Below are 27,838 nucleotides of genomic sequence, written 5' to 3'. Positions count from 1 at the left end.
TTCTCCCAAAACTTGGTATTTTGAATTTCTTATAGCCCTTGGCCTAGTCCTTGTGACATATTCCAAAAACACAACAGGGCGTAATTGCAAACATAACCACTAACCCTTAAATTACAAAATAAGATATTTTTCTTTATTGTAAGTGTTAAATTATTCTCTGAAGGAAACAGCCAGTTCTCTGTTGATTACAATGTGGTGCCAATGAAGCTGTAATTTAGGGTTCCTTTTTCATATACTATTAAAGTTAGAAAAAGTTAGGAAAGACATTTGAAGATGAGGAAAAGTAGATGCAATTTTTAGTTACCTTATAACAAGTTTGATTTCTTAAATGGAGTAGTTTCTTTTAATTAATTCTTGTGCTTTTTGATTTTGAACAGATGCAAGGGGAGCCAAACCCTAGTGCTTCCCTTATTGACAGAACCATCAAGATGAGAAAAGAAACAGAAGCTAGGAAAGTGGTTTTAGCCTGGGGACTCCTAAATGTATCTATGGCTGGAATGATATATACTGAAATGTAAGTTAATTAGCCAAAAAAGGAGGAAAAAGTGAAAATTTAAGAGGCCAATGGTTGGTTCCACAGGTTTTGTGTTTGTTTTGATTTTTGGTGTGGTTTTGTTTTGTTACTATTTTTTAATTTTTTCAGGACTGGAAGAATGTATAGTTTATATTATAATGTGAGATACTGGCCCCTCTGGTATATAGGTAAGTAATTAATTTTCACTGCAATGTAGTTACTCCCAGTGAAAAACTGTGTTCCAGTTTAATTCAGCTTAGTATTCATTCCTTTATTTGACAAATATTTGAGTGCCTGCTGTGTTCCCAAAACTGGGAATACACCAGGAAGGGAACAAGGAATATTCTAGTAGAAGAGACAATCAAATTAATAATATGATTCCAGATAATCATGAGTTCTGTGAAGAAAAATAAAGTTTGGAGCTGGTAGATTTGTGTTTGTATTTGTCTCCCTGAATTGCCTTCCCTACTTCTCTACTTTTTCACCTTTCAAGATCAACCCGATTTCTAATCCATTGATGGCTTCCTCAGTTTCCTCATCCTTCCTCTCTGTCTGCTCTTCAGTAGTCCTTGGGTACAAAGGGTCCTTATGGCCATTGAAGTAAATTCCAAAGTCTAATACATACATTAAGCTAAAGTCTGTGATAGGGAAGTGGTGTGGCAAGAGGAAGAGCAAGAGTTTTGGAATCTGCATACCTGAATTAGAATCATGACTTCAGTAACTAGCTGTGAGCTACTGCAGAAGTCACTTGACTTCTTTACAACTGGTGGTTGATCTTTAAAACGAAGGTGAAAATGTTTACTGTAAAAGCTTGTAAGGATTAGTGATAATATTTTGAAACTCACTGGTAAATGCCCTACACATAATAGACATTCATTAAGTGAAGTGGTAACTCTTAGGAATAAGAAGATAGTTTTCAATTTTGTTGTTGTTAATCTGCTAAAGTATGCATGGTTTTGTTTCCCCCCTTTAAATGTTCCACCCCCCTTTTAAAAAATAAATAAATTGTTCTCTTGCAGAGCTTGCCCTTGGATTTCTCTTCAGCCTAAATGCTTTATTTGATTTTTGGAGATATTTCAAGTACACTGTGGCACCAACAAGTCTGGTTGTTAGCCCTGGACAGCAAACACTTTTAGGGTTGAAAACAGCTGGTAAGTGTTTCATATCTTTTGCAAAGGTGGGTGAAAGGTTGTCAATAAATCCTTCTCAATTTAATTTTCTCTTCTCATAGACTCAGCTAGAAGGGACTTCTAAGGCCATCTGGTTCAACTGTATTAAACAATTCTACAATAAATGGTCTTAAGATCAATGATTATCTTTCCTATTTATATAAATTGAGTAACATTCACAGTCTCATGGAAGTTTGTTCCATTGTTTAATTACTGTTAAAATTAAATGACTAACTTTTGCTACATTAAAGCCAATTTCTTATTTTGAACTCTATGGAAATGGTAAACAACCACTTATGTCCTTTGGTAGTAATACTTTATGTAATTTAACAACCAGGTCACTCTATTACTTGCCCTTTTCCTGAAGGAAAAGATTCAGTTCATGAAATCTGTTTTCATAGAAATTTTACTTATACTTACACACAATTATTTGTTTGTTCCTTCTAGTTGTACAGACTACTCCTCCACGTGATCTGGCAGCACCCCAAATCCCTCCCTCTCCACCTTCTCCTTCAATTCAGGGTCAGAGTGTATTAAGTTATAGCCCATCTCGCTCACCCAGTACCAGCCCCAAGTTCACCACCAGCTGTATAACTGGATACAGCCCTCAGCTACAAGGTCTGTCATCAGGTGGCAGTGGTTCTTTTAGCCCTGGAGTGACCTACTCACCCATCAGTGGTTATAACAAGGTAATGACTCTTTTCTCTTGGCCAATCACATTACCATTTTAGAATTGGGAGGTTTGAATTGAAAATCATCTAGTGAGTCTAAACTCCTTGTTTTATCGATGAAGAAACCCAGGACCAGTGGATAATTGACTTGCCCAAATTGCACATTTAAGAGCTAAGAATAGAAGCCAGATTTCCTGGCAGCAATTAGAAGTTCTTTATATCACATCTTAAAACAAAAGAAAAGATTTAGCTTTTGAAAAGATAACGAACTGAGGTTCACCATCTAGGATCTTTCTGCAGTCTTTAAAACAAGTTGAAATTATGATGATTTTCTACTTTAGTTTCCTTTGCTCATGTTTTCCCTCTTTCTTTGCTTCTTTATGTGCAACTTTTATATATCCTTATAGAATATTAATACTTTTCATCATACTGGAGTATCTTCTAAGCTAGAAACTGGGATTGTCATGTAACTTGACTCTTGAGTATGAATTACTCAACAGGATTAGAAACCTTCATACCATCTCCCACAGTAAAGTGGACTTTTGTTTTAATTTTTAGGCTTGATAGAAACAAAATTGACAAATTTGAAATTGTGACTCCTGCCTGATACATAAGGCTATAAAATAGGCGTTAAAAGAGGGATGGTCACATTTTCAAGTACTTTTTTTTGGCCACACCACATGGCTTGCAGGATCTTACTTCCCTGACCAGGGATTGAACCCGTGTTCCCTGCAGTGGAAGCACGGAGTCCTAACCACTGGACCGCCAGGGAATTCCTGGGATGGTAACATATTCAGATGCTGACACTAGTTAGACTAATATCTCTATAGTTAAATGAGAAATGTCTGGAAATGAAATCAACACATTGTCTGCCCTTACCCTTTTACATAATATTTCTTTGTCATGAAATTCCATACTACTGGTTACCTAATAATAATTTTGGCAAGTAATGGAATTTAGAAAATTTTGTATAAGTTAAATATTATGAGGGTAATTCATAACCCATAGGTAAATATGACTTTTTAAAATAGTTTTACTTTGTTTTCATGGGAAAAGTACCATATGATCATTACGGAAAGTTAGGAAATTAGTAGAAAAAAATCACTCATCATCCTACCACCCAAACATAATTTCTGTTTAATGGCTACTTAATACTCGTCTAGTGGATATACCCTAGTTTACTCTTGAATATTTAAGTTATATTTATTTCTTAAAAATTATTATTAGTATCTACTAATTAGCTCTGTACATAAAGCTCATAACATTGCTTAATTATCTTGTTTTCTACTATATTATAACCTTGAGCACAAGATTATGTGTTTTTACTCATCTTTGTTTCCTTAGCACAGTGTATGGAATATAGATGCTGTATGTGTCTGTTGAATCAAAGTAATACTTTGGAAAAATTAATGAAATTAATAATTATTTTTCTGGAGAAAAAAATGCTAAAATTGATACAGCCACTATGGAGAACAGTATGGAGGTTCCTTAAAAAACTAAAAACAGAACTACCATAGGACCCAGCATTCCCACTACTGGGCAGATACCCTGAGAAAACCATAATTCAAAAAGAGTCATGTACCAAAATGTTCATTGCAGCTCTATTTACAGTAGCCAGGACATGGAAGCAACCTAAGTGTCCATCAACAGATGAATGGATAAAGAAGGTGTGGCACATATATACAATGGAATATTACTGAGGCATAAAAAGGAATGAAACTGAGTTATTTGTAGTGAGGTGGATGGACCTAGAGACTGTCATACAGAGTGAAGTAAGTCAGAAAGAGAAAAACAAATACCATGTGCTAACACATATATATGGAATCTAAAAAAAGAAAAAGAAAAAATGGTCAGAAGAACCTAGGGGCAAGATGGGAATAAAGATGCAGACCTACTAGAGAATGGACTTGAGGATACAGGGAGGGGGAAAGGTAAGCTGGGACAAAGAGAGTGGCATGGACGTTTATACACTACCAAACGTAAAATAGATAGCTAGCGGGAAGCAGCCACATAACACAGGGAGATCAGTTTGGTGCTTGTGACCACCTTGAGCGGTGGGATAGGGAGGGTGGCACGGAGGGAGACACAAGAGGGAAGAGATATGGGGACATATGTATATGTATAACTGATTCACTTTGTTATAAAGCAGAAACTAACACACCATAGTAAAGCTATTATACTCCAATAAAGATGTTAAAAAAAAATAAAATGGTAAAATTGACAAAGTAGTAGAAAACCTAAATAAATCAAGGAAGAAAATTTAAAAACTATTAATCAAATACATCCACAGAACACATTAGGGCCCAGAAGTTTTACCATTGAGTTCTTTTAAATTTTCAAGAAACAATTACTTTTTAAACTTTTGATAATGGAAATTTTCAAACACACACAATAATGAAGGGACAAGTATAGTGAACTCCTGCGTATCTATTACCCATCTTCAACAGTTGTCAACATTTTGCTATTGTATGAACAGATCGTTCTGATCCAATAAAACATGTTAGAAGTGTAAGCTCCAGAGTTAGAAAACTGGAGGAGATTGGTTCAAGATGGCAGAGTAGAAGGACATGTGCTCATCTCTTCTTGTGAGAGCACTGAAATCATAACTAACTGCTGAATAACCATTGAAAGGAAGACGCTGGAACCCACCAAAAAAGATACCCCACAACCAAAGACAAAGGAGAAGCCACACTGAGACAGTAGGAGGGGTGCAATCACGATAAAATCAAATCCCATACCCACCAGGTGAGCAACCGGCAAACTGGAGAACAATTATACCACAGAACTTCTCCTACTGGAGTGAAAGTTCTGAGCCCCATGTTAGGGGGTCTGGCAACATGAGTAGGAATCCCCAGAGAATCTGACTTTGAAGGCCAGCAGGATTTGGTTGCAGGACTTCCATAGGACTGGGGGAAACAGAGACTCCACTCTTGGAGGGCACACACAAAGTCTTGTGTGCACCAGGACCCAGGGGAAGGAGCAGTGACCCCATAGGAGACTGAACCAACCTACCCACTAGTGTTGGAGGGTCTCCTGCAGAGGTGGGGGGTGGCTGAGGCTTACAGTGGGGACAGGGGCACTGGCAGCAGCAGTTCTGGGAAGTACTCATTGGCGTGAACCCTCCTGGAGGCCGCCCCACCATATATCCTGTAGGCTCCAGTGCTGGGTCACCTCGGGCCAAACAACTAACAGGGAGGGAACACAGCCCCACCCATCAGCAGACAAGTTTTATTGAGCATGGCCCTGCCCACCAGAGAAAGACCCAGTCCCTCTTAGATAGCCTCATCCACCAGAGGGCAGACAGCAGAAGCAAGAGCTACAATCTTTCAGCCTGTAGAACGAAAACCACAATCACAGAAATTTAGACAAAATGAAAAAGCAGAGGATTATGTCCCAGATAAAACCCCAGAAAAACAACTAAATGAAGTGGAAACAGGCAACCCTCCAGAAAAAGAATTCAGAATAATGATAGTGAAGATGATCCAGGATCTCGGAAAAAGAATGGAGGCAAAGATTGAGAAGATGCAAGAAATGTTTAACAAAGACCTAGAAGAACTAAAGAACAAACAGATGAACAATACAATAACTGAAATGAAAACTACGCTAGAAGGAATAATAGAATAACTGAGGCAGAAGAATGGATGAGTGACCTGGAAGACAGAATGGTGGAAATCACTGCCTTCGAACAGAATAGAGTCAGAAAACTAGAATGGTGTCCTGGTATGATCTTGAGAAGTTACCTAACCTCTTATACCTAAAATTAATACAGTAATAATATTTACCACTTATTGAGAGGATGAAATAAGGTAATATAAATGAATCATAAAATATTATGCCCCTTGAGCAAGATAAAACCAGTTAATGAAACTAACCCAAATACAGTCATAATATATATAAGGATTTAACATGTTAATTGAAATAAAAGAAAAATCAATGTGGAAGAGGATTAACCTTTTTATTTGTAAACAGCTTTAAATATTATAAATTTGTTAATCCTTAATTTATTACAAACTAATATAAATTGATCATGAAACCCCAGTAGAAAAAAATTGTCAATGTATTGGAGTAAGTAGTTAATATAATAGGTAATACTACTGACAAGTAATTGTATTTTTAAGGTGTTTAACTTAATAAGTATAAGGAAAATGCAAATTAAATATACATTTTTAAAAATTTTATATATCATAAATATTTTTAAATAGTAATGCTGATGGACACATACCAAAATAGGTATTCCTATCTATTCTCTTCTGATAGGAGTATAATTTAGTACAACATTTTCATTTAATAGAATGGAAATGTGTATTAAAAATGTTCATATGCTTTGGTCAAGTCATTTCAGTTCTAGGGATCTCCTAAAGGAAGTCATCAGAAATAAAGCTAAGATTTATGCACAAAGATGCTGATCATAACATTACTCACAGTAACCAAAAATTTTAGACAATCCAAGTGTCTAGAAGATAAGAATGTAAAAATAAATTATGATAGATTTGTATTATGAAGTATTATATAACTAGTAAGAATATTTACAAAGGATTTTTATAGAAAAATTGTTAACTTTAAAAAAACAATATAATGCTAAAGAGTATTACCTCAATTATATAAAAACAAAAATATATTAACATATGTACATTTAAAGAGTTGAAAATACATGAAATGTGAAAAAGGATTATAGTATCTCTAGGTGGTAGAGTTACAAGTATGGCTTATTTTCTTCATGCTTTTCATTTTTTAAAATATACATATAGGGCTTCCCTGGTGGCACAGTGGTTGAGAGTCCGCCTGCCAAGGCAGGGGACACGGGTTCATGCCCTGGTCCAGGAAGATCCCACATGCCGCGGAGCGGCTGGGCCCGTGAGCCATGGCCGCTGAGCCTGCGCGTCCGGAGCCTGTGCCCCGCAACGGGATAGGCCACGGCAGTGAGAGGCCCACATACCGCAAAAAAATATAAAATATACATATATTACTTTTTTGGAAAATAGACTGTTTTTAGAACAGTTTCAGGTTCACAGCAGAATTGAGAGGAATATAAAAGAGATTTTCTGTGTACCCCTGCCCCCCGCACAGGCACAGCTTCCCCCGCTATCAACATCTTGCTGCAGAGTTGTATGAATAGAAGAGCCTGCGCTGACACATCATTATCACCCAGAGTCCATAGTTTATATTAGCATTCACTCTTGGTGGTGTACAGTCTATGTGTCTGGACAAACATATGACATGTATCCACCATTATGGTTTCATACAGAGTAATTTCATTGCCCTAAAAATCCTTTGTGCTCTGCTTATAAATCCTCCCCCTACCCCAACCTTTTCCACAATCATACGATATGTAGCCTTTTCAAATTGGCTTCTTTCACTTAGTAATATGCATTTAAGTTTCCTCCACATCTTTTCATGGGTTGCTAGCTCATTTCCTTTAGTGCTGAATAACATTCCATCATCTGGATGTACCACAGTTTTATCCACTGACCTACTGAATGACATCATGGTTGCTTCCAAGTTTTGACAGTTACGAATAAAGTTTCTTATAAACGTCTGTGTGCAGGTCTTTGTATGGACATAAATTTTCAGCTTTTGGGGGTAAATGCCAAGGAGGAGGATGTTTGTTATGGTAAGTAATAGTACGTTTAGTTTTGTAAGAAACTGCCAAACTGTCTTCCCAAGTGACTGTTTTCCATTCTCACCAGCAATGAATCCAAGTTCCTGTTACTCTACATCCTCGTCAGCATTTGGTGTTGTCAGTGCTCTGGATTTTGGCCATTCTAATTGGTGTGTGCTTTTTGAAAGTCAAAAACCAAAACAAAGAAATTTCAGTTAAAAATAAAGTTCTTTTATTTTGTATAGTTGGCCAGCTATAGTCCCTCTCCATCTTCTCCATACCCTACCACTGTTGGACAAGTGGAGAACAGTGGATTGAGATCTCGCTACCGTTCTTCACCCACCATCTACAACTCCCCTACTGACAAAGAAGACTACATGACAGACCTACGAACCTTGGATACTTTTCTTAGAAGTGAAGAAGAGAAACAGCATAGAGTTAAGCTGGGTACATATATATTTTATTTAGATCTAATGTACGTATTTTTGTGTCATTTTACATTATCTTCAACCTATTATTTTTGCTACTTTGATCCCATACATAAATGTTTAAGTCCTTTAGTAATACACCTTGTGTAGCTTAGGAGAGAAATACATTTTGGTTTTGTATTTTGTTCAGTTAGAAGAATTAAGTTCACCAAAATTTAAGATGTAAAATATAGCTGAGTTAACAGAAATCTTGAACCTTTTGTGTACATTACTATTGAAAGCTTTTTCGTATAATGTAAGTTATAATTTGTTTAAAAGTTGAGGTCATAAAACTGTTTTTGATGCGGTCCGCAGCAGAGCTTCGTGAAGTGATAGTTGTCGCCTTTCAGGTAGTCCTTGGGAAGGTTGGTGTGGCAGGGAGGCTGGAGAGAGCATGGATTTACTCCAGAAGTGCTGTTGTTTTCGGAACATTTTTTAACTTGTCTTTAGTTTGCCTTGGGAAGCAGTGTTAGCAAATCTTAATCTATTTGGGGTGGATTTGATTATTACAAAGTCTATTATTGAAACCAAGTTAGGCTATTGAGCCAAGTAATGATTTTTCCCCCTCAGGAACTTTCACAGAAAGCACATTAGGTGCTAAAGCATGGCCACAGTGAGGAAGCCAGTTATTGGACCATGGCTCTTTGTGTCACTTGAAATCTCTCTATTGATTTTTAATTTAATTTTGTCTGAAAGTGCCACAAATGTCAAAGAAACAAATCAATATTGTTATTTGTTGATACATGCTTTTTCTTCTTTTTAAATTTTGAAATATTTCAAGGATACCGAAAATTATAGAGTGGAATACAAAGAACCTATGTACCCTCTACATATTTTTGTCATATCCAGGTATTTTCTGACTTCCATTTTTATTTCTTCATTGACATATAGGAGTTATTTAGAAATATTGTTTGGAAGTATTATTGGTGATTGGTGTTGCTTTTAATTTCCAAGTATGTGAAATGAAAGGCTTTGTTATCTGTTTTTTCCTAAGTTAATTGTACTCTGGCTAGAGATTTTGATCTGTACCCTATCAATATTTTTATTTTTTTTATTTTTTTATTTTTTTTTGGTACATGGGCCTCTCACTGTTGTGGCCTCTCCCGATGCAGAGCACAGGCTCTGGACGCACAGGCCCAGCGGCCATGGCTCACGGGCCCAGCCGCTCCGCGGCACGTGGGATCCTCCCAGACCGGGGCATGAACCCGTGTCCCCTACATTGACAAGCAGACTCTCAACCACTGCGCCACCAGGGAAGCCCCCCACAGTTTGTTTGTTTTAGCCAGCTTGGACTGATAGTTCTTTCTTCAGCGGTGTCTGAACTGCTGTTTAACTAACTCATTGAGCTCTTTGTCTTTTTTTTTTTTCTTTTTTCAGTTTTCAGAGTTTCATTTGGTTCTCTTTCAGATATGCCTGATTTAGAGTATCTTGTTTTGTTCTTATGTTTTCAATTCTTTTTCCTATCTCAATCACTTTAAACATGCTTTTTAAAAGTCTCTGTCAAGTAGTTCAGTTATCTAAAGTTCTTGGAGATTACATGCTAACATTTTTTTCTTGTTGACTCGTTTGCTTGGAGACATGTTTCTCTGTGATTTATGTAATTTTTGTTTGTTTTTGGTAAGCTCATCTTCAGAAGAGTTTTATCTGTGCTTTTTCTGTCCTAGGCAGGCTGGATGGAAGCCTTGTTTCCTGCTAGCAGTTTTATATTTGCCTCTACCGGGTGCCTAAGGAACATCATTGACCTTGAACTAACTTAAGTAATTTTGGGGCTTGGAGGTTTCTGAACCTCACAGGGAGTGTAAACGGGCACTGTAAACCCATGTGAAGATAGATCTGTAATTTTTAAATCTCTGGGGGTTTCTTTTTAAACAGCCTAAGAGAGACAAGCTTCCTTGTTATTTCCTGGTGTCGGTGGACAGATGTTTTTTCCTTATCCACTGAGAATGTGGCCCTTTGAGGTTCCTGGCTCTATGCAGGGGGCAGGGAATAGAGACAGGAAGAAGGTCTCAGTCCAGCTGTCTACCTCTCCTGGACCTGTATCCACATTTCCAGTTCCCAGGCACTGAAATCCAAGCTGATAGGTTTCCCAAAGCCTACAAAATGCTCCAGAGCAGCCACGGCATCAGCTCACATGCAGGCCACTGGCCACTCTGATTTTCAATTCCCTCTTCATTTTTAGCCACTGACTCTTCCTCTTACATTATTGCAAGCTCCGTTATTCATTTAAATTATATATTTTATTTGATAAGCATATATATATCTGGAGATGTTTCAGGTTACCTGATTTGTTATGTTGCCAGACTTCCAAATCTCTTTGTGCTTTGATTCTTTGGTCTTTGTGGTTCTCCAGCTACAGGTTTTGTGCTATTTTGGTGGTGGTGGTCATTACAGAGAAGCCCTATTGTGTCACTTGCTATATATATTTTCCTTGTACTTTGGCTAATGTACAACAGATATAAAAACATATTTCTGTCATCTGTATAAAACTTGTTTTGTCATCTAAAGCCACACTTTATTGAAATTTTAGTTCAAGTTTTCTCTCAGAAAGCTTGATTATCATTTTCAAAGTTAATAGTCAAAATAATTAATCAAAATAGGATAAACTTTGTGCTCTATCATGACCATGTCTCTTACCTTCCTTTTTTATTCCCTATTTATTAAATCATTTGTGCTTGTTTAAAACTTCTTTTCTTTTTTTTCTTTTTTCTTTTTTTTTTTTTTTTTGCAGTAGGCGGGCCTCTCACTGTTGTGGCCTCTCCCGTTGCGGAGCACAGGCTCCGGACGCGCAGGCTCAGCGGCCATGGCTCACGGGCCCAGCTGCTCCGCGGCATGTGGGATCTTCCAGGACCGGGGCACAAACCCGTGTCCCCTGCATCGGCAGGCGGACTCTCAACCACTGCGCCACCAGGGAAGCCCTAAAACTTCTTTTCTTGACATTAATTCATTCCTCTAAGTCAGTGTTACCAGAAGTCCTACTTGAAATTTTTTTACCCCAAGTGTGGTATTTCTTTATTATATGTAATTATTTATTTTCATGCCAGCATGAAACGTACTTTGACCAGTGCTACTAGCACAAGACTGGCTAACCTTCAAGGTTTTGATGCTGTGACTTGAAATACTGCCACATATCCCTTTCATGATTTCTCGTCTTTTGTGCCTATAAACATCACTAGAAAACCAGTTTTATTATTTTACAGTCATTCCTTTTAAAAATTCTGCTAAGATTAAAAAAATAAAACTAGTTTGTATTTGTGACTTTTGTGTGAGGGTATGAAATATTAATTGATATTTTTGATATCAGGTAAACTGAAAAAATACTTCATAAGTATCATAATAGTTGTCGTTGAAAATTTGCTGTTTATTCAGGTACTGGGCTAGATGCTCGGGAAAAAAATATTCCCTGCCCTCAGCTCAAATTTTATTTGGAGAAAGAAACAGACCTTAAAGTGTGATAAGTACTGTGGTAGATTCCTCTGTAGTATTAAGTCCCTAAATGTGACTATTTACATTTCCTAAAAGTAAATTTATAAATTTAGAAGTGTAATCAGCAGATGGTCTCTTAATACAAGGCAGGAATTACTACAGACTATAAATAGAACAAAGTGTAGTACAGGGAAGAGTGAGTTTAGCTGCTAGCCAAAAGACTAGTTTATTAATAAGAGGCTGTAATTATCCCATTCAGAAAGAGCTTCCAAAAAATTCAAGCAAGAACTCCTTAGCCTATTTATTTCCTGTAGAAATTTGTCTTTTGTTTCTCTCTGAATCATTTGAAAGTCTTAGAGAATGAAACAAGCTTAATTTTACAACAAAAATAAACAGACACTTTCCGCCACTTAGAGAGCATATGGCTCTTAAAGTGATACTGCTCAGAAAAATGTTCTTTTTAATTTTTAGCACCAGCAGTCCATTTCTCTGAAGAAGAGAGAACGTTGGAAGCAGGGAGGAGAGGAGGCTTTGTCTTTTTTTTTTTTTTTTTTTTTTTTTTTTGGGGTACGCGGGCCTCTCCCTGTTGTGGCCTCTCCCGTTGCGGAGCACAGGCTCGGGACGCGCAGGCTCAGCGGCCATGGCTCACGGGCCCAGCCGCTCCATGGCATGTGGGATCTTCCTGGACCAGGGCATGAACCCGTGTCCCCTGCATCGGCAGGCGGACTCTCAACCACTGCGCCACCAGGGAAGCCCAAGGCTTTGTCTTTGATTGCCATTGCCTAGGTTCCTGGATACCCAGAGTTCATATACCAGCTCCAGATATGAAAATTACTACAACACACTGATAATCTTTAAATTAATCATTGTAGGAATCCCAGATTCTACTTCGCCTTCCACCAGTCCTACTTTCTGGAACCACAGTCGTTCTATGGGGGATTATGCACAAACTTTAAAGAAGTTTCAGTATCAGCTTGCCTGTAGGTCTCAGGCCCCATGTGCTAACAAAGATGAAGCTGATCTCAGTTCTAAACAAGCTGCAGAGGAGGTAAATGGAAAATTAAAATGACTTGATATTTATGATTTACAGATTGTTAGAAAGTCTTTTCTTCTTCTGGAACGTTTTTTTCTGTAACCTCCACTTCTACTGGCTAGAAACATAAATCTGGCACACATTAAACGGTAGAAAGACTCCTTAAGTTTGTGTACCCAAAACTGAATTATATTGTACGTTTTACTCTTTATGACACATAGTTAACATTACTTTCCTGCCTAAAACATTTTTCTGCACTCATTTATATTGAAAAGGTATCTCAAGTATCTACTTGTACTTAACTAACATATACAAGACTCTTGCTCTTGAAATACATTTAGATTAGAACATTTGATATTCTGTAACTTCATCAGTTTAAAAGCAAATAAAGGATTTAAATTTTGTTCTTAAAAGCAAGAAGAATGTTCTTCAAACATATCAATGTAAGGAATTTTAAATATATATGTGTGCATGAATAGCAACTACTGCATATTAATTAGATCAGTATTGATATTCATGAAGTTTTTTCCAAAGTATTCCAGATATTTCTGAGGGTGGGGGAAGGAATGATTGATAACTGGCATTTTATTTGATTGTTCATTTTAAACATTTTTAATAGGTCTGGGCAAGAGTGACTATGAATAGACAACTTCTTGATCATATGGATTCATGGACAGCCAAGTTCAGAAATGTAAGTTCTAACATTACTCTTTGGACAATATTAGTGCCTCTTAATGTACAAAGTATGTTGTTAGAATATCAGTTAGAAATGTTAATTATTAGAATATCAGAATTAAGTATTATTAAAAGTACAATATGTGTGGCACATATATAAGAATAAACGTGACGTTTACCATATAGTGTCCATATTCTTGGGGAATTTTTTTCCCTCAGTATTTAGTAAATCAGTGTATTCTGAGTGGATAAAGGAACAGTGTATTTAGTTGCTAAGATTTTCCCTTTCCCAACATCTCAATTTTACTTTTCAAAGAGCTTTCCTGTCAGAGTCTGTTATGTGTCTAGAAATGTGAGGGGAGCAAAAATGAGGTCCTTAATGTCAGAAAACTTCAGAGTTAGAGAACATAACATATGCTTGAAGCTACTTCAGAGTATATCAATTTCTTCGATTTTTCTAAAGAAGAACCTTCTAATCTTTGCCCTAGAGGTTGGCAAGGCCAGCTCTTGCATATACAGAGTGAGTTAGTTTCCTGGTTTCAACCCTGCCTCTTTCTGTCGTTCTCTGTAGTACCCGTTTGTCCCGATTCCGGGGGGCGAATGGGCCCCTCCTCCACTGCAGGAAGCCCCTCCACTTAGATTCTGTAGAGGCTGCCGCTTCTTCCACTGTTTGATCCTTCAACACTCATCCTCCCACTGTATAGCTTCTAGAAATATGTTGAAATCACTTGTTCTTTTTTATTTTTTATTTATTTTTTTTTTTGCGGTACACGGGCCTCTCACTGTTGTGGCCTCTCCTGTTGCGGAGCACAGGCTCCGGATGCGCAGGCTCAGCGGCCATGGCTCACGGGCCCAGCCTCCGCGGCATGTGGGATCTTCCCAGACCGGGGCACGAACTCGTGTCCCCTGCATCAGCAGGCGGACTCTCAACCACTGCGCCACCAGGGAAGCCCCTTTTTTTTTCTTTTACTATAATTTAAATAGGGTATGAAGAAGGAGTGGTGAAAGTAGTAGCCTACTTTCTTGAACCAGAAGCCTAATTGGCTTTTTTGAATAAGAATTCCAGAGCCAGCCCTAGAACTACTCAATCAGGTTTTCTGGGAATGAGGCCTAGATCTCTCTCCTGGAACTAGTAGATAATTTTGTTGCAGCCTAGGAGTGGCTGGCAAGTAGGATACACTTAATAAATGTTGGAAGAATGAACAAGTGAAATGATGTCCTAGAACTCTACTTTCTTTTATTTCCACTTATCTAAAAATGTTAATATATTTATAAAGTCTTGGTCAGAAGTATTAGCTTAGAAGAAATACAAACACAATGCTTTATCTGAATTCCTTAGGCTACAATGTTCTGAAATTTAGGGGTTTTTGTAGTTTTTCTTAAAAAGCAGTATATGCATATACCATATATTTTGTAATACACTAGCAGGGTCTTGTTAGTACTCAGTTATCAACCACATTAATGTTTCTGCAGCCCAGCATATGAACTGTCACACTAGGTAGGATAAAGTCTAAAAATAGCTTCACAGGAATTCAGTTCAGGTCTTGCCAGTATATCAAATTTTCTTGCTAAATAGATTATAAAAACACTTCATTTTCAGAGGCTTTTTAATTCAAAAATTTTATAATGAATTGTATAGACTTGTATTTGATCTGAAGCTTGTTTTCATCCTTCTACTTTATGGTTAAACAGAAGTGTGGAAACAAATGGTGGTTGAAGTTGCTGTGAACAAACACATAACACAAAAACTAGATAGGGTATTTCCTTGGGCAGTCTTTTCACATCCCAGAATGAGTTTGATATCAGCCATGCAAAGTGGAATTTGAAATTCCTAGTCCTAAAGTGAATATTGTAATATTCACAAACTAGTTTCAAATACAGTAAAATCTGTTTTCCACATGGTTAGGGGATTGAGTGAGCCTGCTGAGAGCTAATCTATGTTATGTTATGTTATGTTAATCTAAGTTATGTTTAGTTTTAAAAACTATTCTACTAACCACAAACCAGTATAAATGCTACATGTGTAAATGTGTGAATAATTACCCTAGAAATGTAAACTGAAGATGAGCCTTTTAGCTAAGTATAATGATCCCAGAAAGAAGAATTTAAGAAAAACTTAACATGTAACTGTAAGTTTTATATCTTCAAAAAATAGGCATATGTGATTTAAGAATATAAGTTAGTCAAGTTATACTCCGTTAGCATATTTACTTCTCTCTCTCTAGACTTCAGGTAGCTGCTACTTCCATTCTCTTTCACTATACTCTGTTAATATTCAAGTACAAGACAGCAAAAATAGTTTCAAGAAAATAATTATTTGAGAAATGCTTTAAAATTGCGTGTGTAAAATCATTACCTCATTTCTTCCTAGTGGATCAATGAGACAATATTAGTGCCACTTGTACAAGAGATTGAGTCTGTCAGCACACAAATGAGGCGAATGGGTTGTCCAGAGCTGCAAATAGGAGGTATGTGAAAATAGAGCCCAGCGTTTGAGTTCCTTCAGTGAATCTGCCAAGTGGAAAATTTCTTCTTGTAATGGGCTATTTAACAACACCTTTTGTTATCTTGAGGTGAAGAAAAAAACTAAATGCCTATAATACCACTTTTTAAAAAATATAACCGTTTTATTGAGATCTATGCAGTTCACCCATTTAAAGTCTACAATTCAAAGGTTTGGGTTGTGCAAACCATCCCCACAGTCAAGTTTGAATAGTTCATCACCCAAAAAGGAAACCCCATAGACCCGTTTCTCACCACCACCCATCCTCCAGCCCTAGGCAACTACCAGCCTACTTTCTGTCTCGTTAAATAGGCCTCTTTTGGATATTTCATCTAAATGGGATCATACAATATGTTGTCCTTTGTGACTGGCTTCTCTCACTTAACAATGTTTTCAGGGTTCATCCATGTTGTAGTGTTTATCAGTACTTCATTTCTTTTTATTGCCAAATAATATCCCATTGTTTGGATCTGCCACATTTTGTTTACCCATTCATCATTTGATTGACATTTGGGTTGTTTTCACTTTTTTGGTTATTATGAATAATGCTGCTATGAACACATACGTACAAATGTTTGTGTGAATATATTTTAATTTCTCTTGGGTATTACCTAGAAGTGGAATTGCTAAGCCATATGGTAAATCCATGTTTAACCTTTTGAAGAATTGCCAGACTGTTTTCTAAAGCAGCTGCACCGTTTTACATCCCCACCTACAGTGTATAAGGGCTCCAGTTTCTCACATCCTTGCCAATACTTGTTATTATGTGTCTTTTTCAGTTATCCTAATGGATATGAAATAGTATCACATTGTGTTTTTAGTTTGCATTTCCCTGATAGCTAATGCTGTTGAGCATCTTTTCATGTGCTGGTCCATTCATATATCTTCATAAGCAAAATATCTTTTCAGATCCTTTACCCAGTTTTTTTTCCCCTTTACCTATTTTTAAATTGGGTTACTTGTCTCTTTATTATTGAGTTGTAGGTGTTCTTTATATATTCAAGATACAAGTTTCTTATTAGATATTAATTACAAATTGTACAAAGCATAAAAAATGTGTACAGTGCTAGTTTAAAGTCCCCTTTTTTCAATATAAGAAAAATATATTTTTCTTATCTGCTAAAAATAAAATTGTTAAGGTTTTGTGTAATATAATTTGCCTGAAGTATATATATACTATAACTTATTTAGTGTTAAATAATTAGGTTTCAAAATAAATAAGGAATATTTTAGTCAATCAGCTTTCTAGAGAATAAATTTCTCTTTGAAATATGTAAGGGCTTTGGATTGCACATTAACACTTTCCACTTGCTTTTGGGTATCTTTTTTTAATCAGTCTTTATTCTCTGGAATAAGTATAGTGTTGTGCGTCACTAAAGTACCCACGTGTTGAGTATCCAAATATTTTGTATATAATGTATACAACACTCACATTAACCTTGAAAGCTAGCTTTTAGTGCCACATTTTATGGATCAGACTACTAAGACTCAGAGAGGTTAAGTAACTTGCCCAGTGTCACAGAGCAGTGATTTGAGGCCAGAGCTTTCTGACTCCAAAGTCAGAGGGTTACTTTCTTGGTAATGTTATTTGAACCTATGCTTATCCTTTTTGAGCTTTTTTATAAGCTATAAAAATATGTTATCTTTTACAACATTTTTACCAGTGTGATGTGCTTTTTAAAAAAGAATAACATTGTTTTATCGCTATGAAAGCAACATGCATATGTTCATTGTAGAAAATTTGGAAAGTACAGAAATACACAAAGAATATTACCCATGATTGTGCTTCAGTAGATAACCACAATCAATCAGTTTTAAATCACAATCACTTATTCCTTTTGGAGAAAAATACTATGATACTATATATATCAATGGTAAGTTATACCATAATTTAACAACATTAAAATGTGAAAAGTGTATATTTAGGAGTTGAGCAAATAGTACATATGTATGTATATATTTTTAATTAAATTGGGGTCACACTGTTTTGTTACCTGCTTTTTTCCCTCCACTTTTTCTATTTTGTTAAATACTCTCCAGTACTATTTTTATGGCTAGTTTGTATTTCTTTTTTATGTATGTAGTATATTGTATTTAACTGATCTTTATTATTTAAAATTTAGAAGATTTTCCCTTTACTGTTATTAATAATGCTGTAAGTAAATGTCCTTTTACCTAAATATTTGTGTACATTTATAATTATTTCCTTAGGATAATTTCTTAGGAGTGAAGTTGTAAGTTCAATAGATATAAATATATTAAGGCTTTTAATATACATAACCCTTCAAAAAGCTTATACCAATTTATATTCTAGCAATAATGTCACATATAAGAAAGCCTTTTTCCCAACATTGGGTATTACTAGTATGGTTGTACATTTTGAAACTTTTTGTTGGTTTATTCATTTCTTTGGATAGTTGTCTTTCATGAAGTGATGAGAGAAATCAGTCATAAAAAGTGTTCACTTGTCACTGGCATAATGGGCAACTTTTAATTCAACCTGATTTTGAAAGCTCTCGTGTCTTTTTTTATATACCCCACAAAAATCTGTGTATTTGTTGTTTATAGATCTGGCGAAATGGATTTGGCTGTTTTTGGAGTATGCATGTGTTTGTTTAAATCTGGCCACCTTGCCAGAAATGATCAAATAAATTGTAGGTAAAGTAGATAATGCAGCTTGTTAAGATAAACTGTCATTGCTTTCCTTTATTCCTTCAACATCTATTGAAGGAAGAGCATTTGAAGTTTTTTCAAAGATCCACATGAGGAAAAATCTGTTTTCTGTGTGTTTTAATTTTAACAGAGGCTAGTATTACTAGCTTGAAGCAGGCTGCTCTGGTCAAAGCTCCACTCATTCCAACTCTAAATACAATCGTGCAGTATCTAGACCTCACGCCAAATCAGGAATACTTGTTTGAAAGGATCAAAGGTAAGTATTGATTAGAAGAGGGGAAAAATGTGAGCTTTTTCACTAGTTTGAAATTTTATACAGGTAATATGGGGAAAAAAATTTTTTTAATTGTAAGTATCACTGAAGTATGATCTTATTTTATAAATATGTATTTAATTATGGCTTTATTAAGGCTTATACTTGAACAACTTTTGAGCTTTATATTCTGTATACTTAAAAATGGTCAAAATAATGTAGTTAGCCTTGAATACATTAATTACTAATTTTGTTCTAAATAGGGAAACTTAAATATGAGCTAAATGGGCTCACATGAATATTTCACTCATTTTCTATTCTTAAGCTACCAAGAATGGATGCCACAATGACATTCTTTATAATTTCAGCATGCTGATCCTATTTCTTTTGATTTTTATAAGTCATATGTAATATGTTGCTTCTTTATATTGCTGTTATACTCTGATTATTTGGGGGAAATACGATCTTCTGAGGAGACCGACTTGAGACTCAGGAAATTTAGCCTCCCTGGTACTCCCACATATTCTCTTTATGCCTCCCTACATTTATTTGGATAAACTCTGTAAAATGTTCTCATCACTAAAACAAGTTTTAGAAATAGTATTTCACTCTTTAGATTTATAATAAATCTTAATTTGAAAATGTAATGTTGCCCCTTCTCTAGTCTAGGTTTGGACTGAGGTTTAGGAATAAACATTTATCATGACTTACTTAGGAATAAACAGGGCTTCCCTGGTGGCGCAGTGGTTGAGAGTCCGCCTGCTGCTGCAGCGCACACGGGTTCGTGCCCCGGTCTGGGAAGATCCCACATGCCGTGGAGCGGCTGGGCCCGTGAGCCATGGCCGCTGAGCCTGCACGTCCGGAGCCTGCGCTCCGCAACGGGAGAAGCCACAACAGTGAGAGGCCCGCATACCGCAAAAAAAAAAAAAAAAGGAATAAACATTTATCATGACTAACGTACTTACTTACTTACTTACTTACTTACTTATTTATTTATGGCTGCACTGGGTCTTCTTTGCTGCGCGGGGGCTTTCTTTAGTTGTGGCGAGTGGGGGCTACTCTTCGTTGTGGTGCACGGGCTTCTCATTGCAGTGGCTTCTCTTGTTGTGGAGCACAGGCTCTAGGCACAAGGACTTCAGTAGTTGTGGCACGCAGGCTCAGTAGTTGTGGCTCGTGGGCTCTAGAGCACAGGCTCAGTAGTTGTGGCGCATGGGCTTAGTTGCTCCAAAGCATGTGGGATCTTCCTGGACCAGGGCTCGAACCTGTGTCCCCTGCCTTGGCAGGTGGATTCTTAACCACTGTACCACCAGGGAAGTCCCCATGGTGCTATTTAATCTTTTATATCTTGTATTTCTTTGTCTGCATGTTTTAATCAGGTTTTTAGATGTTATACTTTCCTTATTGTAACCCCTTAGCCTTTTTTTGTTTTGTTTTGTTTTGTTTTTTGCTGTACACGTGCCTCTCACCGTGTGGCCTCTCCCGTTGCGGAGCACAGGCTCGGGACGCACAGGCTCAGTGGCCATGGCTCACGGGCCCAGCCGCTCCGCGGCATGTGGGATCTTCCCGGACCGGGGCTCGACCCCGTGTCCCCTGCATCGGCAGGCAGACTCTCAACCACTGCGCCACCAGGGAAGCCCCCCCTTAGCCTTTTTTTTTCCTTCTTTCTTGTATATTCTTAGCTTATTTTATTTTACCTTTATTGCTACAGAACTTTCCCAAGGAGGCTGTATGAGCTCATTTCGATGGAATAGAGGTGGAGACTTCAAAGGCCGCAAGTGGGATACAGACCTGCCCACTGATTCTGCTGTAAGTCCCCAGTTTTATTTTGTTTTTTCAGTTTGACATTTTTGTTATTGGGTTTATTTTTCCATTATAAAAATGAATATTAAAAAGAACTTGGAGGGAATTCCCTGGCAGTCCAGTGGTTGGGACTCAGCACTGGCTGTCACTGCCGTGGGCCCGAGTTCAATCCCTGGTCAGGGAACTAAGATCCTGCAAGCCACACAGTGAGGCCAAAAAAGAAAATAAATAAATAAATGAATAAATAAATAAATAAAAATGAAAATAAAATAAATAAAAAGAACTTAGAAACTAAGTAGAAATAAAAAATTTTTGTACCAGCACCTTAACCCAACCACTGTTAATATTTTGGTATATTTTCTTCTTTTTTTTTTTTTACTTATATTGTGCTATTTTTAATGTTTTTATTGATACAGATATAATAATCCCATATGTAAAATTATGTCTCCTGCTTTTTTTCACTTTTCAGTGTTATTTGCACTATTACACACTGTCATTTAACTGTTCTCCTATATTGGACCTAAAAGTTTGGGAAACATGTAGTGGGGGAGGGATTTTTGTTTTTCTGTCTTAAATAATACTGCCAGGAGTAACATAATGCATGTTTCTTTCTTATTTAGGATTATGATTTTAATAAAGATTCCTAGAATTAGATTTATGAAATCAAAGAGTATAAAGTTTTTGAGCATTTAAGAGTTTTTCAAAATTATGTGTGTTTTGTTTTTTATAGTGACTCTTATGTGTGAAAATGAAGTTTTAAATGCCGATACTCAAATTCAGAATTGAATGTATGTGTATTTTATTTTGATTTTGCTGTTAATTACCTATATGGGTGTGAATGATGCCCTTAACAGAAAACTAGGAATGTCTTGCTCTAATCTTTTCATTTCATAGATTTCATCTTACAGATATAACCACTTGAAAACATTTTTGCTAATTATTTCTTTGGGGAAAAACTTAAAAATTGGAGTCATAAACATGTTTTAAAAGTACCACATACATACTTGATCAATTTTCATGCTGACTTTGAAAAATTGTTTCCTTATCTTCAGATCATCATGCATGTGTTTTGCACCTACCTTGATTCCAGACTACCTCCACATCCTAAATACCCTGATGGAAAAACATTTACTTCTCAGCACTTCGTTCAGACACCGAATAAACCAGGTATAAACAACCTCTCTTAAAAGGATGAATTGAGCTTTTCACATGAAATACATCTAGTGGTTTGGTTTTGTTTTTTTAATGTAGCATATTTCCTTTACAGACGTGACAAATGAGAATGTTTTTTGCATTTATCAGAGTGCTATCAACCCTCCCCATTATGAGCTAATCTACCAGCGTCATGTCTACAGTCTTCCAAAGGTAATTCTAAATGTAGCAGTTGCTATTACTAATGTCATGGATGACTTGCTTTGTTAATATTTTTAAAATTAGATTCTCTTGTTTATGGAATAGGTAAACTTTTTAAATTAGGGAAAAAGTGCTAGTTTTGTATCCCTTTTTTTAAAACTCTAGAAGTAATATGTGCTTAATTTGGAGAAGTATGAAGAAAAGGAAGAAAAGTTCATTATTCCATTATTTACAGGAAGCTCTTGTTAACATTTGGTATAATTTTTTTGGTAAATTTCATTTTGGTCTTTCCCTGTACTTATTTATGGGTTGAAATCATATTATTTATGTAGTTTTATATCCTTTTTAAAATTAATGTTATAATTTTCCATGCCTTTAAGAATCCTCATTAAAACACTTTTTAATGGCTATTTTAAAACTTCACAATAAAATTATAATTTATTTAACCACTCCCCTACAGTTAGATATTTTGGATGTTTCTAAGTCTTCATTATCATAAATACCTTTATGCATATAGCTGTCTGCATTTTGGGTAGTTTTTTAGCCTGAAGTCCAAAAATGGAATTCTAGGTTATAGAATATTTTCAAGGCTGTTAAAATATGTTATCAAAAAGATGATTGTACCAGTTTACACTTCTATTCAGGTATTTTACTTTTGATTACAAACATCAGTTCTGTTGATGACCGTTGCAGTTATTTTTGTTACCAGCATCTATACTAAGAAATTTTACATAGACTGTAATAATAAATTGTATCCTTCACTTCATCAGTTACCCAGGAGAGAATATTTCATTTTTTTTTTAAGTTTAATATTTCAACTTTGTAAGTGTAAATATTTTGGGCCATTCAAGTTCCATGCAAATCCTTTTTTTTTTTTTTTTAAAGAAACACTGTCTTTAAAAATCATATATCCTAAGATTTTTTTAGTAAAAACACTAAATCAGAATAAGCAGGTATAAGTTAATCAGTAAATTGAAAATCTAAATCAGGAGCTATTTCACAGACCAGAAATTACATATAATAGTTTGATTTTAGTGCTGGCAAAATGCTGCCTCATCGTCCCTTGTAGGTAAAATTAATTTACATTTAATATGTTACTTACACTGTTAACATATATCATAATGTATTTTGAAGTGTGATTAAAGGTTTTTTAATTCCAACACTGTTGTTTATGCTGTTAATTTGGGGGATAGAGTATTTTTTGTGTGTAGGATACAGGGGTACCAGCTTCAGAATAGCTCCCATCCAGACCTTCATAAATGCTGCCCCCCGTGTATGGGAACTACCTAACGTGTTTATTTCTGCTCAACTTTCAGGTCTCAACTTAAAAATTTCTCAGGGAGGCATTGCTTGCCTCACCACTCTGGGTTTAATGCATATGTTCCCATGGCACCCTACACCTTCTTCTTTCTCATAACATTCATCACACTTTATTGTAATTCTGAGTTTCCCATCTGCCTTTCCTACTAGACCTTAAGCTCCTCAACTACATGGATCCTCTCTGTTTTATTCACCACAGTATTCCCACTTCCTAGCACAAAAGTGGGCACTTTGTTTAATGAATGAATGAAAGGCTGAATTACATGGAATTCCGAGTTAGTAGAATATAAATTGATAGGATCGCATTTACCTATCAGGCTGAATGGTTTGGTTTCGTTAGGTTTAAATCTTGCTGTATTTTTTGTCTTTGTTCCAGGGCCGAAATAATATGTTTCATACGTTGTTAATGTTCCTCTACATCATAAAGACCAAAGAGTCAGGAATGCTTGGGTAAGTACTTATGCTTTAAAAATACAAGTACTTAACTTATATACTGTTTTCCTTATGTTCAGATTCTGCAGAAGGCAGCATCATATACTGAAGATTTGTGGACTGAACAGTAAGAGATATGGCTTCTAGTACTAGCTCAGCCCTGTCACTAACCAGCTTTGCCATCTTGAGCAAGTCCATTACAGTAATTCCTTGGAACCTCCATTTCCCCATTGATAAAAAGGCAATTTGACCACATCATTGGCTTTACAGCTGTGTCCCCCAGAGGAACAACCCTGATGTATCAGGCTCTTGCCACTTTAAAATTTAAAAACAAAAACAAAAACAAAACTGGAGTCCTATTTATTCAAGCTATCCCATTTCAGACACAAAGCCTTCTGTAAAATGTTTACACTTTCAGAGAGACTAAGTCAGCACCAGTTCCATAATATTGTTAATTGGGATGGAAAAATGGTCAGTTGAAATTGTTTACTTTGTTTATTCTAAATACTTAGTAATGAAGCTCACATACTGTTACAATAAACTCAAAATCGCTGTCTTGTTATTTAGGTGATTTGAAATTTTAGTCCTTCAAATAATATTTGAAGTAAATGGACCTCAGCTAATGCTGGGTAAATCTGGGAATGCAAGGACTGGAAGTCTGAAAATCTGGGTTCTGGGTCCATCTCTGCCTGTACTGAGTAACCTGAGGTTAAAAAAATGTAAAGGGAAGGGCTGAATAGAAAACATCAGGGGTCTGTTCCAGTTTGGTATGCATGCTTCTTTTCAGTTTTATAGGTGCCCTGTTTTATACAGGTTCTAGAACTCCACTGTCCAATACAGCAGCCGCCAGCCACATGTGGCACTGAGCATTTGAAACATGATTAGTCCCAATTGAGATGGGCTGTCAGTGTAAACTACATAGACTAGAATTTGAAGACCTAGTACCAAAAAAGAAAAAGTAAAATATCTCTAATAATTTTGTATATTGATGACATGTTGAAATAATGCGTTGGATATACTGAGTTAAAGATTTTTTATGCTACCATGGCTCTTTTTTCTTTATTTTTTTAATTACAAAAATAATGCATGCTCAATATAGAAATATTTAAACAATATAGCAGTGTATAAACTAGACATTGAAAACTCCCCTCTGATCAACTCTCCCTCGAGGTATCCTTTGTGTTAACAGTTTCAGGTGTACATTTTCAGACTCCTTTCTGGGGAAAGTTGATTTTGTTTTTAGTTTTCATTTTGTTTAAAAATATATTGTACCCAAACATATTACTCTGTGACCTGCCTTTTAATCTTATGGTATATCTTGGATATTCTTCTGTGTCAGTAAATACAGACTTTTTCCTAAATTTTCTAGCAGTATTTAGATAGATATACATGTATTAGAAAGATGGAATGTGCTATAAATATATTGTTTTGTAATTCCTAACAGTGTTTCTGGAAGACTATTTTGAAGTGAGGAATTAACTTAGAAGTATTTTAAATAAATAATGAATTTTTGGGTTTAATTGAAAATTTATCTTTTCTCTAAAAATCTAAATTGATACTTGATACATAAGTGATTTGTCATGATAGCGTGAAGCTTGTGTTGAGTACCATATATAGTTTGTCATATACATAAAAATGTAAAATCTTTAAAAGTATTGGATTGGCCAAAAAGTTCATTTGGGTTTTCTGTAACATCTTAGTGGGGCAGTAATTTATGCAGAGGCCCAAAAGAATTGGTATAATATTTAAAGTGCTTATCTTCTCTGAATGAGGAACTTACATGTGGAAAATGAAACATTTTAGACTAAAACTAATCTGTGTTTTATTTATTGGGGATTTTTTTTTAACAAAGGGAAAAGTCTTTGAAATTAACTTAAAATATGATTAATCTTTTTAATACATTTTAGAACAATCAAATGTTAAAAACTGCTCTCCTATACCTTAAAGGAAGGAAATTTCCTTTGCTTAAAGGAAATAAGCAAGTGGCTCAAATATAGACCATTTGGAATCATGCCCATAACACAGCAGTTTAATACAAATCCATTATCAGTTCAATGCCACATATTTGTGCGGTAGTGGAATGAGATGAAAGTTTTACATCCAAAAGGGAAAAAAATCTAGACAGAATTGACTGCACAGTAATTTGTGTCCTGTTTAGCAAAAGACACCATAAATAAAGTTGAAAACTAAATGACAAACTGAGACAAAGAATTATAATTTCAACATTTAGAGCAAAGCCAAGTTGATATCCATCATGTATAAGGAGCATATATGTTAATTAGAAAAGAAAAATATAGGAAATGGTCAAAGACACGAGAGACTTTCATAGAAGAGTGTTGTGCAAATGGTTAATGAACATGAAAAGATGCTTAGTCTCATATACAATCAAGCCAGAATTAAAACATTTTTTCTATCAAATTGAAATTTATCATTTGCAGTGTTGGTGAGGGTATGGTGAAATGGGAAAACACAGTTGATGAAATGATCTTTTTTGAACAGGTAAAATTCTCTTAGAGGCCTAGCATCTCTAACTCCTCAATTTTTAAAAATTTAATTGACACTTTTACTTAAATCCTACTTGCTAAAATTGTCCTGTTTAACTCTATCTGTTGTAATAATTCTTGAGGTCCACTGAAAAATTAATTTTCAACACTCCATAAGTCCATTTATTCTAAATTTGGGTTTTAAGCACAGTTAAGAAAGTAATTACTGTTTCTAGATTCACCTAATAAACCATGTGTAACATAACTTATTTCAGAAAAGCACTAAATGTTAATTAAACATGTATCCCTTGTAAAGACTCCTATTTTAGTTATTTGAAAAAAGACCTTAAATGCTGGGCAATCAATTCCACTAAAACTTTTTTTTTCTCTTTATAGGAGAGTTAATCTTGGTCTGTCTGGTGTGAATATTTTGTGGATTTTTGGCGAGTAGTGGGTCATTTAATTCCAAACTTTTGGACTCCATTTGACTGAATCAGAAGTTGAATCTAAGTATCTGAGTTACTGCCTCTTCTGAAATAAGATACATATGTGTATGTTACAGACTGTTTAGATTTAACAAAAAATTAGCTATTATGAAACTTCTTTGTAAAAGTATGCCCTATATCTTCTACACCAAGAAACATTACTTTATCATTTCAGAAAAAAACTGCAATCCTTCAGATTTTTGTTGGCCAAAACAGTGCAGTTCCCCCTTAATTGAGTCCTTCTTCACTGTAACCCCCCAAATAAGAATCATCCGCCTGATTCTTCCCCACAAAAATTGTTTTTTCAGTTGAGTTATTTAGTATAAATAATTTTTTTTAAAAAGCAAATTGCTTATTTTTTTTAATGTTTATATTACCCCAGTGTTCAACAAATTAGCCCAAGGCCCATATTTAAAGAAATGAGATAAACTTTTAAATAATAGTTCATGTGCATTTAAAAAATATTATTGGAAGAGATTTGACGGTATTAATGTTTAAAAAGTCAACTCTTGATGAAGTTCACAGTCTTGAACATGGTTTGAAAGATGCTGCCTGATCTTCCCTCTGCCCCCCTCGCCCCTGCCTCCACTCCAGTCTTGCCTTGCCCCTCTCCTTCCACGCCCCAGCCACACTGGCCCTCTCTCAGCTCTCATCCCAGGGCCTCCGTGCACTCCCGCTGCCTGAGACACTCCAGCCCCACTCTTGGTCTAGCCAACCCTCCTCAGCACCCTTCTAGGCTCTGCCTAAATGTTGCTTTCCCAAAGAAGCTCTCCCTCCCCCCACTCCTTCCATTCCCACCTCCCGCAGATCCCCTGACTGTTTTCTCTCTTGGTACCTTTCACCTTTGCTTCATATCACCGACCATGGTTTGAAATCACATAGGCACATGCATTTCTTTATATGTCTCTCTAAACCTGTGCTGTTCAATACAGCAGCTACCTGAGGCTGTTAAGCACTTGAAACACGCCTAGTCCAAATTGCGATG

The 27,838-nt window shown here is 36.0% G+C and overlaps 1 protein-coding gene across 1 annotated transcript; it reads left to right on the top strand.

The window, feature by feature from the left end:
• The first annotated feature begins 377 nt into the window (after positions 1-377).
• TMEM209 (transmembrane protein 209) lies at positions 378-27,138 on the top strand. Its single transcript, XM_007469713.1, has 14 exons — positions 378-514; positions 644-702; positions 1,534-1,665; positions 2,131-2,372; positions 8,199-8,400; positions 12,716-12,891; positions 13,496-13,567; positions 15,923-16,019; positions 18,858-18,983; positions 20,689-20,786; positions 21,833-21,947; positions 22,048-22,145; positions 23,830-23,903; positions 26,765-27,138. Exons 1-14 carry the CDS (start codon positions 378-380, stop codon positions 26,817-26,819), a joined length of 1,683 nt encoding a protein of 560 aa, XP_007469775.1. The 3' UTR covers positions 26,820-27,138.
• The last annotated feature ends 700 nt before the right edge of the window (positions 27,139-27,838 follow it).

The sequence above is a fragment of the Lipotes vexillifer genome, unplaced genomic scaffold (assembly GCF_000442215.2).
Source record: "Lipotes vexillifer unplaced genomic scaffold, Lipotes_vexillifer_v1.1 scaffold1329, whole genome shotgun sequence".
In the NCBI taxonomy this organism is placed as follows: Eukaryota; Metazoa; Chordata; class Mammalia; order Artiodactyla; family Lipotidae; genus Lipotes; species Lipotes vexillifer.
This window is presented reverse-complemented; position numbering and strand designations above follow the sequence as displayed.

Bases quoted from the DNA above. Each gene is read 5' to 3' on its own strand.
- TMEM209 (XM_007469713.1), top strand. From the start codon at position 378: ATGCAAGGGGAGCCAAACCCTAGTGCTTCCCTTATTGACAGAACCATC. The intron at 2,373-8,198 runs GTAATGACTCTT...TATTTTGTATAG, and splicing joins CCATCAGTGGTTATAACAAG to TTGGCCAGCTATAGTCCCTC. The intron at 20,787-21,832 runs GTAAGTCCCCAG...CCTTATCTTCAG, and splicing joins ACCTGCCCACTGATTCTGCT to ATCATCATGCATGTGTTTTG.